Source organism: Numenius arquata, chromosome 29, assembly GCF_964106895.1.
Source record: "Numenius arquata chromosome 29, bNumArq3.hap1.1, whole genome shotgun sequence".
Taxonomy (NCBI): domain Eukaryota; kingdom Metazoa; phylum Chordata; class Aves; order Charadriiformes; family Scolopacidae; genus Numenius; species Numenius arquata.
In genome coordinates this window covers 693921-707141 of record NC_133604.1, presented here as the reverse complement: position 1 = coordinate 707141, position 13221 = coordinate 693921, and the positions used below count along the sequence as shown (strand labels likewise).

Sequence of the window (13221 nt, the reverse complement as noted above, 5' to 3'; positions counted from 1 at the left end):
AACCACCACCAGACCCTCCCCAAAGCCACAGCTCCTGCCTTGCTCCCGAATCGCTCCCGCACATCACCATCCCCTCCACCCGCCTCTGCCCCGGCTCCTCGCTCCGTACCTCTGCTGCGTCTGGATCACCGTTCAAGGAGAGCAGCGGAGCACGTGTTAACCAGATCTCTCAAAGTACCTGAAACAGGATTAAAAAAAAAGAAAACACAGGCCTAAGTGATTTTCTGAAGGGGGAATTATTTTTTTGTTTGGTTGTTTCCTTCTAAGGCGGCTGAGCAGCTCGTTTGTAATTGAGGCCAGCTGATGGCCATCAGCCAACACAGATCAAATAGCAGGGGAGATGCAATAACTTGGGTTTTTAGCTCAATTCTGGCCCATGGGAGCCCAGGGACGGGCTGGGAACTTGGCTTCTCTTCAGCCTGATTTGCCATCACTGCAGGGACCAACCAAACTTACTCCTTCAAGTGAAGCAACTCACCTTGGTCAGAGATGCGGGTTATTCTTCTGCTGTGTAGAAATACCCCAGGAGGTTGCTGAAAGACCCCAGGGCAGTGGTTTGCAAGAACAGGGCTCCTTTTAAAATATCCCTTATTACAGGAGGACAGAGCCTGTCAGGAGTCATACAGGTGCGATGGAAAAATCCCTCTTTTACCCATTCAGAGCTTTGGAAAACATGTTCCTTCCAGCTGTGCCGAGCATCACGGCCGGATGAAGTCAGGCACACGAGCCCGTGGCTCCGAGCGCAGTGTTAGGAAAGGAACCTGAGATCCCTTCATCTGAAAAGTGCCCCCCCAGGGGGACGCGGAGGCATTGAGCATCACTTATAAGGAGCTTATCTAAAAGGCAACCCCAAACTCCTCTCCCATTCCTCTCTTTTCCCTTCTTAAGTGAAAGTTTGCCTGTTGCAGCGCCTCAAACGTAACCTTGTGGGTGTATTTTGTCGGAGGAGCCACCAGTGACTGACCCACAGCATAGGGAAAAAGGGCTCATTTTCTAAATTGTAGGATTTTCTAATTCTAAATAATAAGCAGGGCAGAGAGTTCTTCAAAAGCCAGATGGGTGTCAGCAGTTAAATGGGGTCCCTGCCCTGTCTCACGCTTGGTTTTGTTGGAACGGCTTAAAAAATGCCCAAATCATCCAACTATCACTGACTTCACCCACTCTCTTGGTAACAGAAGTTGAGGTCAAAGTCTGAGATTTTGGGACTGTTTAGTTTGAGGAAGAGGAGGCTGAGGGGAGACCTCATCACTCTTTACAACTACTTGAAAGGACACTGTAGAGAGGTTGGTGCTGGTCTCTTCTCACAGGTAATTAGCAATAGAACAAGAGGGAATGGCTTCAAGCTGCAACAGGGTAGGATTAGACTGGACATTAGGAAACAATTCTTCACAGAAAGAGTGGTCAGACACTGGAATAGGCTGCCCAGGGAGGTGGTCGAGTCACCATCCCTGAATATGTTTGAGTCGTTTAGATGCAGTGTTGGGGGATATGGTGTAGGGAAGACCTTGGTAGAGTAGGGTTGATGGTTGGACTCGATGATCTCAAGGGTCTTTTCCAATCTGAATGATTCTATTATTCTATGAAATGGTGAAAACTACACTTAAAAAACTGCCTGAAAGGGCCCTGTCCACACCGTTCCTGGGGATGTTTCAGTATCTCCACGAGGTGGGGGTTTCTCTGCCAAAAGACAGATATTTGGTCAACTGAAAAGCGCCGTCAGATTTCAGCCCAGCATGTGGGAAACAGGGCAACCAGGAGCAGGAGCCCAAAGGCCCAAAGTGCCCCAAAACCTACTTTCCCCTTTCTGATGGAATTTACCCCTCTGGCCTTCCACCACGTCTTTTTATTTTTGTGAAAGTCCCATTAAAAAAGAAAAACCGCAGCTTTTTATACTTCAATGACAGTGATACAACGCTGCATTTTCCTTCCTCTCTCTATTTTTTTGGAACCTGTCGAATAAAACCGGATTGTAATTTATTTGTTCCTACATCTTTTTTTTCTAAACCAGAACCAGAAGCACGAAATATTCCCAACCTTCGGGGTGTGGGGGGTGGGGCAGAGGGAGGAGTTTTTGCTTTACTTTGGGAGAAAAGTTTCAAAATTCTGATAAAATTATAATGAAAAGCCAAAGCAAATTGAAGAATCGGAGAAAAGAGGAGGAGGAGGAAGGTGAGGGTTTATGCATAAAGTGACAAAAAAATTAATCCCTGTTCATTTCTTAATATATGATTGAGGTTAATTGAAAAGCCTTTTTTTCCATGGACGGGAGGGAGTTGCACAGCTCTGCTAGTTTGGGCAAAACCCCCAAATTTAATTTAATTTCTTAAAAAGACGTAGCCAACCCAGAGCTCTGGGGGAGGATTTTATCAGGGTGATCTAGACCGAGGCTGGGTTTCGGCACAACTCACCCCGGGATGCAGGGATTTTGGTCAGCCATGATTGCAAAAGGAGAATAAATACAAAAAAAGGCAGGGGGGGAGGGTGGAACCCAACCCAGACAAACACTCACACCTTATTGCATTTCAAAGAGGCAGACGCTTCTGCTCTCCTCTGACCTCCTGGGCTGGGACTCGGAGGCACCGAGAGACTGGAGCATCCGACCCCCCCACTTCGGCTGGGAAAATAATCAGAGGACCAAAGTCTGGGGACAAACCCCTCGTCTCCAGCTGTCTCGGAGGATGCTGCAGAGAGAGAGAGAGAGGCCAAAAATGAGTGAAGGTTAAAAAATAAACCCTGAGTCACCTCTGTTTCTGCCCGTGTGAACGCCGAGTTACCCAGCTGGGGTGCGAGGAGTTAATGCAGCTAATGACCACCTAACCTTAACTAACCTTAAAGGTTTGAATGTCTTTGGGAAAAAAAAAAAAAAAACCACCAAAAAGTCCAGCATCGGTGCTCCTGGGCAACCAACCGCCCGTTCCTGGGCACCCCTGCCCCCCCCCCCAAACCCTGCCTCCCAAACCCTGTCCCCTCTGGAAAACCCCAAACCCCCCCATCATCCGAGGGGGCAGACACAGCCCTGAGCGGTGACAGGAGCCAAGGGCAACGTGTGGGGCTGAGAGATTCTGCACCAATTTTCCTTGTTTTGGTGCCTAAACTAGCATTCGCTTTTACGCTTCCAAACCCTTTGTAATATTCCGCTTAATTACCATCGTCTGCAGCAACAGGCTTTCCTAGAAGAGCCAGGGAGGTAATGACTGCCTTCCACGGGAATCCTTTTCGCTTCGCTTTAATTAAACCATCCTCAGCCCTGTGCTCCGGTTCCCAGGTGTGACTTTGCATAGCTCTTTGGAAGTCAAAGACAGGCTCCCTGCCCGCCCCCACCCCCCTCCTCAGGACCAGGCACTCATGAGCCAATTTACATCTGCAGGCTTCGGAGCAAATTTCCATACATCTGCCACGTTTTTAACAGAATTTATTTATTTTCAATATCAGCATGACCCCAGCGGTGCTGTTAGCGAGGTTACTTGCCCCTGCGCATCATCTGTGAAATGGGCACATGTTGCTCCTGGAGAGGGGAGCGTGGGTGCAGTTTTTCCTGCGAAACTCGGTGTTTCCAGCACCCAGCAGGTTCCCATGTCTCCACTCCCAAGGTGAGAGCACCCCCTTGCTACCGCCCAGCCCTCTCTCCCTTCCAGCAGGAGGGAGATCCAAGGATCGGCTTCCCGAAGGCGCCGCAGGCGCTGGTGATTCACACTGTTGGCAATGAGCAGCGACAGGAGATGACAGTTGGGAGAGCTGGCTTTTTCTGATTGCAACGAGGGGGAAAAAAAAAAAAAGAAAAAGAAAAAACCCACACAAAAACCCCCAACACAAAACAAACCAAAAAACCCCCTTGTGCTCAGGTTCTTTCAAGTTCCCAGACGGAGAAAACAGGGGTTGGAAAGGCATCAACAGGAACAAGCTACGAGATGCAGCAGATACCCTTAAGCCGCTCTATTTGGATGAAGTTCCTGCACTTATTGCTCACGTAGCCCATTTCAAGAAGCTTTTTTGGGTTCAGCCACTTGGGGTTTCATCTCTCTGCCTTTTTGTGCTATTATTTTATCTGATGTAGAACATGACCATGGAGGGCACGAGGATGCAGAATGCAGTTTGCAGACCTGGTTTGGGTGGGGGAGAGGGGATTTCTTCTCTTGCACCCTGTGTCCAGCTCTTGGGGGACCCAAGAGAAGAGGTCCCCACCTCCCCTGCCTTCACAGCCTCCCAAAACACGACCCAACCTCAGTGTGGGGATGGAAGCTCCTGGGTGGGGGTTCACCCAAGAGCCCAAGATCCAGGGGAAAAGGCTATTTTAGGAAAAAAAAATTTTCAAGGGAATGATCTCATCAGGATGAAGGAGTGGGTGGGAGGGAGCTGGAAGAAAAGCGGGTGAATTCCCCTCCACACAAGGTCTCAGAGAGCCAGGAGTGATGTGGAATCTGTTGGTTAAATATAGGGGGGGGCAGAAAAAAAGCGATAAAAATACCACTTCACAGGGAGCTTTTGAACCCTGAGCCTGACAAGGAGATTCAAAAGAAGAGCAATCGTTTCAAGCATCTTTTTAATAACTATTTTATAAGTCTCATAGTACTATTTAATGTAATTTGAATTTATTTGGGAAAAGGGATTTACTTGCTGTCTTTGAAAGCCATGATCACAAATTTCTCAGTTTCCCCTGCAATGAGGGAGACAATTTTTTTTCGGTAAGATCCCAGAAAATCCTACCACGAGACAACCTCCAGGCAACTCATCTCTGCAAGCCTGTGATCCCCTAGCCTGTGATCCCCTACCTAGATCCCCTAGATCCCTTTCTTTTCCAAAAGAAATCAACAAATAAATAGAAGCTGACAAATAAAACCACCTTCAGCTCCCAGCTTTCCCAAGGCAATGACACGACATGTGTGTCCGGTCCCAAAGCTGGAAGCCGTGGAAAAAAAAAGCCCCTATTTATGCTGTCCCCTTTGCTCTGTGATGTGTTAAAGCCTAAACTCAGCCTGGAAAGGCTTCAGCGCAAGGAATTTTATTCAAGGCAACTTTCCCTTGGCTCGCCATAAGGAAAAGCAGCTCCCAGGGTCCCGGGAAGAGTCGTGTTGTGTCCTGCTCCTGAGCGCAGCCCTCAGCGCCTCATCCCATTCAATTCTAATTTCGTGACTCAGAGCGTTAGGCTTTGGTAAGAGGTCTGGGGGGGTGGGGTGGGAGGGGGGAGCTCCCTCACTCCGTTACTTTCTTGCCTGCAAACAATGCATTTTTCAGCGCCTCGCCGTAGCCTAGGTGTGTTTGACAAGGCAAGTTGCTGCAAGGCACGTCAAGTTCTGAATTCCCGTGCCAAGTTTTCCAAGCAGATAAAAGAGGAGGCTCCCAAGCTCTCCCATCACAGGGGTTTCTGTCTCCGTTGCCCTCTGCTCTTTTCCTGCCGCGCAGCTTTTATTCACCAGCCTAATTTTCCGCCCCCCCTCTCTCCTGCTCTTTGCATTTCCATTTGAACAAGCCACCATGAGTCGGATCTCTTTCAGATCATCTACCGGAGGGGGCATGAGGGGCTTTAGCTCAGGCTCTGCTATCGTAGGAGGTGGCAGTGGTACCAGAAGCAGTTTCAGCTCCGTCTCCGTCTCCAGAGTTGGAGGAGGAAGAGCCGGAGGTGGAGGAGGCTTCGGAGCTGGTGGTGGCTTCGGCAGCAGAAGTCTCTATAACCTAGGTGGAAGCAAAAGAATTTCCTACAGCTCAGTCGGTGGAGGTCTACGGAGCGGAGCCGCTGGTGGATATGGCTTTGGTGGAGGAGCTGGCTTTGGTCTTGGCTATAGTGGTGGAGCAGGCGCTGGTTTTGGCTTAGGAGGAGCTGGTGGTGGTGGTGGTGGCTATGGGCTGGGCAGCGGATTTGGGCTGGGAGGTCCTGGATTTGGTGGTCGAGGTGGCCCTGGGTTCCCTGTTTGCCCACCTGGTGGCATCCACGAAGTGACTGTCAACCAGAGCCTCCTGGCACCCCTCAAGCTGGACATCGACCCTGAAATCCAGAAGGTGCGAACACAGGAGCGGGAGCAAATCAAGACCCTCAACAATAAATTTGCCTCCTTCATCGACAAGGTGAGAATTTGGTCTTAAACATCAAGCCACGCTTGTTTGCAGCCGCCTCGGGAAAGAACAACAGGAAGAACCTTCCTTTGGATCTAGGGGCTTGTCTGAACTAATCCCAGCTGACAAACGGTGTGGGTTTGGCTGAAAACTAACTGTCTTATGTTGCCTCTTTGAAAGGATAATTTTTTTTTCAGTGCCTTATTTTATTAAAAAATTAAATCCCCCTCCTCCCTGTAAGAAACATCCTGGGGGCTGGATGGGCCTTCTACTGGTTGTGAAACGGCAAAGCCCTGCACAACTCAATGGGATAACACCAGTTTAACCCAGTAAGGTGGGCTGAGCATCTAGTAGAGGGGCAGAAACACCTAAAATTGCAAATACAGGTGTGGGGCATGCTTAATGGCGCTTGAAAAAATCTCACTTAACATCTCCACTGCTTTTGATACTTTTGAGAATCTGGTGCCCTAAATTAGGAAGATCCTGATAATTCCCCCCCCCATCTTCTCAGTGTCTCTTGAACTCTTCTCTCTGTGTTGAGTGATCTCTCCTTTTCCTGGTTTCTTGTGCATCGTTCGCATGGGCTTCAGCACGTGCTGGTCTGTGTTCCTTCCCCAGGTGCGCTTTTTGGAACAGCAGAACAAAGTGCTGGAGACCAAGTGGAGCCTCCTGCAAGAGCAAGGGCACACTGTCACCAGGAAGTCCCTGGATCCCCTCTTCGAAGCCTACATCAACAACCTCAGGAGGCAGCTGGACAGTCTCATGGGAGAGAGGGGACGTTTGGACTCTGAACTGAGGAACATGCAGGACATGGTGGAGGACTTCAAGAACAAGTAAGAAACTGTGAGCCACAGTGTGGGTGATTAACGGAGGGGGAAAATCACAGAATCACATGGGGTTGGAAGGGACCTCTGGAGATCATCTAGTCCAACCCCCCTGCCAAAGCAGGTCCACCCAGAGCAGGTTGCACAGGAACTTGTCCAGGTGGGTTTTGAATGTCTCCAGAGAAGGAGACTCCACCACCTCCCTGGGCAGCCTATAAATCAGGGCAGGGGGTTCATGCTGGATGGTCCACAGCTGGTGTTGGCACTGGGTTCCTCATCCAGTTTGTAAAATGAGTAAAAGCAAAATTTAGTCCCAGAATTACCTCTGGTTATGTCAGGGTTCTTATGCGCAGGGTCAGAATTCATGCTGTAACGGAGGCGATGGTCTGATCCCATGAGTCTCCCACAATAACACACCTGGGGACAGGAAAAACCTGTGATGATTATAATGGACATGCAAAAAGGGAATGAAACCCAGCGATAACCTGCCAGCTCCCCAAAATCCCCCGTTTCCCTTTTTGCAAAGGAGATCCTGGCCCTTCCAGAGGGCTCTGGGCAACGCACCTCTGCTCGCCCTGGCCCAGCGCTGAGCCGTGAGAGATGCTCAGCTCCTCTCGCTGACCCTCCTCAAAGAAACCGCCTTCCCCAGGGAGGGAATTAACCCCCACCAGAGATGGGGTGTCCAGAGTAGGTGGGAGGAATCGATCTAAGGACACGCCGGTTGGCGTCTGATGACAATAAGGGACATTTCGATGGAATTTTTAGGGCAAGGCCGTTCGTTTTCAGTTGGCCAAAGTCTGGTGAGATCAATCTTTCCCTTATTCAACCAGATCTGGCCAAATGCAAATTTGAGAAAAACACCCCGGAGGCCTGAAATACGTTTCTATTAGAGAGTTAAGCATGTGAAGAGACAGGTTTGGGGTTTTTTTTTTGGGAGGGAAGGACAGGGAGACAGCCCTTAGAGCTGACGGGATGGACAGACACAGCTTCTGGTGTTTGGTATTTGGGTGCATTTCAGCTCCTGATACGTATTGTAGGCTCTTAGAAATACTGATTAGGTCAAAAATGGTGAACGATATTGTCTGGATTTTGGATTTTGGAGCGACTGCCTCAGAAAGAGAATGCCTTTTTTTTTTTTTTCAAGTTTAGAGTCGGTTTAGAGATGGTTCCCAGTCCACTGGCTAATTTCCACTTCTTTCTGTGCCCGCTCGGAGATCCGTCTGCGGGGACGTTGCTGCCAATATTGGACTGGCATGAACCTGCCTCCAAGATCCAGGTCTTTGCCTCAAGAGCCTACATGTTTTGTCTACTTTCTAGCGAAGCCCTGCCCTGATTATCTGATGAGAGGATGTTGCTCAGAGCCATAAAAAGTTCCACAGAAACATAGTCTGAGGCGCAATGATCTGCTCTTGCACAATGAGGGCTGAAGATTCACAGACCTTTTTTTTTCTTTTTAATTAAATGCTGCAGCGGGTTGTTCAGAAGCCGTTAGCATTATTATAATATCAAATATCAAATTGTTACATCATTATATGTTTGTAGGAATTGCAGTGCAGCTTTGCTGAAAGCCTTTTGTGGAATTTTTCTTTGGACAAAGGTCACCAAGATTTTCTGCTCCTGCTTCCTACTAAAATGGGCTCTGATCCCTTGTGAGCTTGACTTTTCAGGGCAGTGATTAAAATCCATTAATTTTAGCTGGGATTACTCACCCCATGGGGTCTTGTGGGTTCAGGGTGAGGAATCATTTTCTCTGCGTCTGCTCTGGACTGTGAAGAGGTGGGAGTAAGGGACATACCTGTGACCCACAAGTGATGGCTTGGGGCTGGAGTGGCCCCATCTCTGCTTACCGTGCTGCCTTTGCTCTTCGTTCCCACCCAAACCCTCCCACTCGTTTATCCCAACAGATACGAAGATGAGATCAACCGGCGCACCGGTGCAGAGAACGAGTTTGTGGTGCTCAAGAAGGTGAGTGAACTGGGAGTTATGGGACAGGCAACAAAATTAACTTGGCAGGCACCCAGTCCAAGCAAAGCTGATGGGAGCTGGGGTTTTCCAACCCCATCGCTGGGTCAGGCTGCAATTCGGGCATGTCTAGGAGTAGGTATGGGCTGCGTCCTCCTGAGGCCACGAATGGGCATGACCTTCTCCATCCAATGGAGCTCCCCTCCAGCAGATACCTCCTCTGGTGGCAGTTGCAGGTCATCTGGCCTCTTGTGGCTCAGTTCAACTGTCTCGGGTCACACCCCCGGGAGTCAGAGCTTCACCTTCTGCCCAAGAACCTGGGTTTGGCTCACAAAAAATGTCGAACATTACATTAAAAAACCCCAAACCCCCTTGATCATAGCAATATGAAACCAAGCCTAAAGAATAACAGACCTGGAAGAAGAGTGATGGTCCCCCTGGTGTCCAGAAGCCCCTTTTGGTCTGTGGTTTCATCACAAGTCTTTGGCTTTCTTTTCTTTAGGATGTGGATGGTGCTTATATGAACAAGGTGGAGCTGCAGGCCAAAGCAGATGCACTGGCAGATGAAATCAACTTCCTGAGAGCTCTCTACGAAGCGGTAAGTAGTCAGTTGTCCCGGCGATAGCGTCCCCCACAGCTCCTTTCCGTACAGCTCTCCATGCCCAGGAGCTCCAGCCACCATGCTCAGTGCTGTGCACGTTGAAAGAGAAGGTGGTCACTGTCTTTTTAATATCATAATGCAGGCAGAAGATAGAAAAGGGTAGAAAGGTAGAAAAAGAGCAGGGGAAAATACGAGTAAATGGCTTGGCAGAAAGGGCACCCAAGGCACCTCTTGTCTCATGATTTCCACCCCAGATGCCAGACCATCAACTCAATTTTTTTTGCATCTTCTGCAGGAGTTGTCCCAGATGCAGCAGCAAGTATCCGACACCTCCGTGGTCCTGTCCATGGACAACAACCGTAACTTGGACCTCAACAGCATCATCGCTGAGGTCAAAGCGCAGTACGAGGACATCGCCAACCGCAGCCGGGCGGAGGCCGAGGCTTGGTACCAAAACAAGGTGGGTAACCAGAAGGACAGACTGATTTCGGCGACTCATGGGGCATCACACTGGCTGATGGGGGGCAGGACTAGAGGAGGAAAGATCCAGAATGGAAGGATCCATTGCACCAGAGATGAATTTATCTTTCTGTGCATGTTGCAATAGGCTCTTGCGTACAGATCCCCACCATGGGCTTGTGGACCACTACGCTTGACCAGCCTTATGTTCCTCACGATGAAACCAAGGGAGAAGATGCTTAAGTGCTTTAAGAGCCTTGACCCCAGGCTCACAAAGAGTGCCTGCTAGATCTGGCCTTAAACAAAGAGCACTCTCCTTTCTCTTCCAGGTTCTTAATAATAGGTGACAACCCAGAGGTGCTCTGCGCAATGCAATAGTTGCCTTCTTGGCATATATTAATAATTAAGGGCAAATGCTGTTATCCCACGGGCAGGTTGCTCAGAGGAATGTTGTCCCCCGCACCTTAACCTGCACCCAGACCTGCACTTTGTGCCCCGAAGTCCCCTTGCCCTTCCCTGAGCCCCGTAGTATCTAACCAGCGCTCTCCTCCTTTCTCCACATCAGTATGAGGAGCTCCAGGTCTCCGCTGGCCGCCACGGGGACGACCTGCGCAACACCAAGATAGAAATTTCGGAGATCAACCGGATGGTGCAGAGGCTGCGCAACGAGATTGAGAGCGTGAAGAAACAGGTAGGAGGGGGTGCTTCTCCATGGTGGGGGACAAGCGGGAGGTGACAGTGGCCAGGCATGGCACAAAGAGCCAGCTCCTGGCACTTAAGCAGGGCTGGAAGACCAGGCTTTCCCCCCTGCATGAAAGAGGGCACAGTCACCTCTGACTCTGCCCACCAGAGAAGCTCTCTCAGTGCGAGGGTGTGCTGTGACAGCCCCCCTTCTTGCTGGGGAAGCAAGTTGTGAGCTACTAAGCCACCCTCAACAAAGGTGGGTGGCAAAACAGAAAGATGTAGATGTCTCTCCTTTTCTTGGGGGACAGGATCATAGGATCATAGAATCATAGAATTGTCTAGGTTGGAAGGGACCTTTAAGATCATGTAGTCCAACCATCAACCTAACTCTGATAAAAACCATCACTAAACCATGTCTCTAAATGGATTATAGCTGCAGCTCCCCAGTTGCCCACCCCATGGCACCTTCCCAATGGCCCATCAGGAGCTCTCAGTGCCATGCTGAGAGCCACCAGCCAGTATCTAAAATACCATAGCAATACTCCAGAGAGCAGTTTGGGGTAGCTCAACTTAAACAACTACCTGTTTCCCTTGTTTTCAGTGTGCCAACCTCCAAGCTGCCATCGCCGAGGCAGAGGAGCGTGGAGAGATGGCCCTCAAAGATGCCAAAGCCAAACTGTCTGAGCTGGAAGATGCTCTGCAGAAGGCCAAGGCTGACCTGGCCCGGCAGCTCCGCGAGTACCAGGAGCTGATGAACGTCAAGCTGGCCCTGGACATCGAGATTGCGACCTACAGGAAGCTGCTGGAGGGCGAGGAGAGCAGGTGAGGACAAGCACACGGACCTGTTGGGTGCTGCTCTTCAGAGCAGGGCACATCTCCTTGGGCTCAAAGAGCTCACCTCAGCGGGCTGGAGGACCCAGCTGGTAAAGATGTAAAAGAGCAAACAAGGGCAGCAAGAGGAATACTTTAAATTATAAGCTTTCTAGGAAAAGATGAGTTTCTCCAGCTCTTGAACCTGGTGCACTATGAAAAATGAGCAATACCACCTTTCACCTGTGATGCAGACACACCCCACCAGCAGATAGTCCCTCCTGAAGGCCACAAAAGTCTAATTAGATGGTCCCAGTGGCTCATGTTGCATCTTTTCTGTCCTTTGCCATTATTACTTACTTTCCCCCTTCCCAACAGACTCGCCGGAGAGGGCGTCGGAGCCGTGAGCGTCTGTAAGTATCTCCCCCCCACCTTCCACCCTGGTGGTGCCGGTCCCCCCACCTCGGGCAGGACCCTACAGCAGGTGTTTGCTGTTGTCTCCCCATAGCCGTGGTCAGCAGCTCCAGCGGGATGGGCTACGGCGGCGGGAGCTGCCTGGGCATGGGCGGAGGTCTCGGCATGGGAGGCGGCGGTCTCGGCATGGGAGGCGGTGGTGGCGGCTACAGCATGAGCAGCAGCAGTGGTGGCTGCTTCGGAGGAGGCAGCGGAGGCTTCGGAGGAGGCAGCGGAGGCTTCGGCGGGGGGCTCAGCTACGGCGGAGGCAGCACCTTCAGCTCCGGGAGCAGCCGAGGGGTCAGCAGCAGCACGGGAGGCAGCATGAGGATCGTTTCCAAGACCACCACCAGCAAAAAGACCATCAGATAAGGATGCAAGGATGACGGCGTGTTCCCTGCCTTCCGAAAAAGCAAGTGCTGCCCTACGAAATCAATGGTGTAAATAGCTGCGCTAGAGCCTCTCCTTCCTCCGTCCTTCACCCTCCACCTTTGGGGCAGCGGGGGGAGACCAGGACCCCACCGCGAGTATCTGGAGCACCTTTGGCTAAAGCATAGGTTGTAACAGGTCATCGACAGGGCTTTGGAGAGCCCTTTGGATCCCCGTGGTGGCCCTTTCAGCACGGTCCTCGTTCTTCCCTTGTTCTCCCCCAGGAGTCATGCATCTAAAGTCAAATGGGAGCACTTTGTTGAACGGGGACAGCCGTGCTTGGCCATGCACCTTCCTTTTGCTCCTCCTAAAACAAGGGTGACAGCCTTGTGAAACCACAGTCCGGGGTCCTCAACCACCACGATGCTCTAAAAGCCTCTGCCATGTGTTACAACATCCAAATGTGGTTTGTTTATTTTTTTCTGCAACTCAAGATTTTATTTTCCAGCCCCTTCTGTTTTCTCAGGCACCTGTGGGAAAGGTTATTGCTTTCTGTGTATACGAATGGCCACACTGATTTCTAGCTCCTTGTCCTCACGGCTACAGCCTCTTCACTCTCAGACCTCACCCTACTGTATGGTCCAATAAAAAGCATTTGTCATTTTTAAAAAAAAATCTGCTGCTTTTTGGCTTTTTCTTCTCTGCTGACCTGGGTAGCGATGCGTGCTGTGCCCCAGCCGCGGTGGGGACTCTCCGTAGGCAGGTCATGAGAAAGGACCATCACCTTGAGGAAAAAAGCCCCTCAGTTTTAGGACTCTAGCCTGGGGAGGGTGGAAAGAAGGGTGGGATGGATGGAGAACTGAGGCACGGGGAGGAAAAGCTGTCTCAGGGCAGAGCTGGGTGAATCCCACTGCGGTGGTTGACTGCAAAGCTGCCCTTTCTGCCCATCACAGGAGCAAGAATGGGCAGGAAAGTGGGAAAAGGAAGGTGATTCCCACAGGTTTAGCTGGG

At 50.6% G+C, this 13221-nt stretch overlaps 1 protein-coding gene across 1 annotated transcript; it reads left to right on the top strand.

Moving 5' to 3' along the window:
- The first annotated feature begins 5472 nt into the window (after positions 1-5472).
- On the top strand, positions 5473-12213 carry LOC141476247 (keratin, type II cytoskeletal 5-like). The gene is made up of 9 exons (XM_074164882.1): positions 5473-6060; positions 6667-6881; positions 8777-8837; positions 9337-9432; positions 9731-9895; positions 10460-10585; positions 11180-11400; positions 11767-11801; positions 11897-12213. Exons 1-9 carry the CDS (start codon positions 5473-5475, stop codon positions 12211-12213), a joined length of 1824 nt encoding a protein of 607 aa, XP_074020983.1.
- Positions 12214-13221: the final 1008 nt, after the last annotated feature.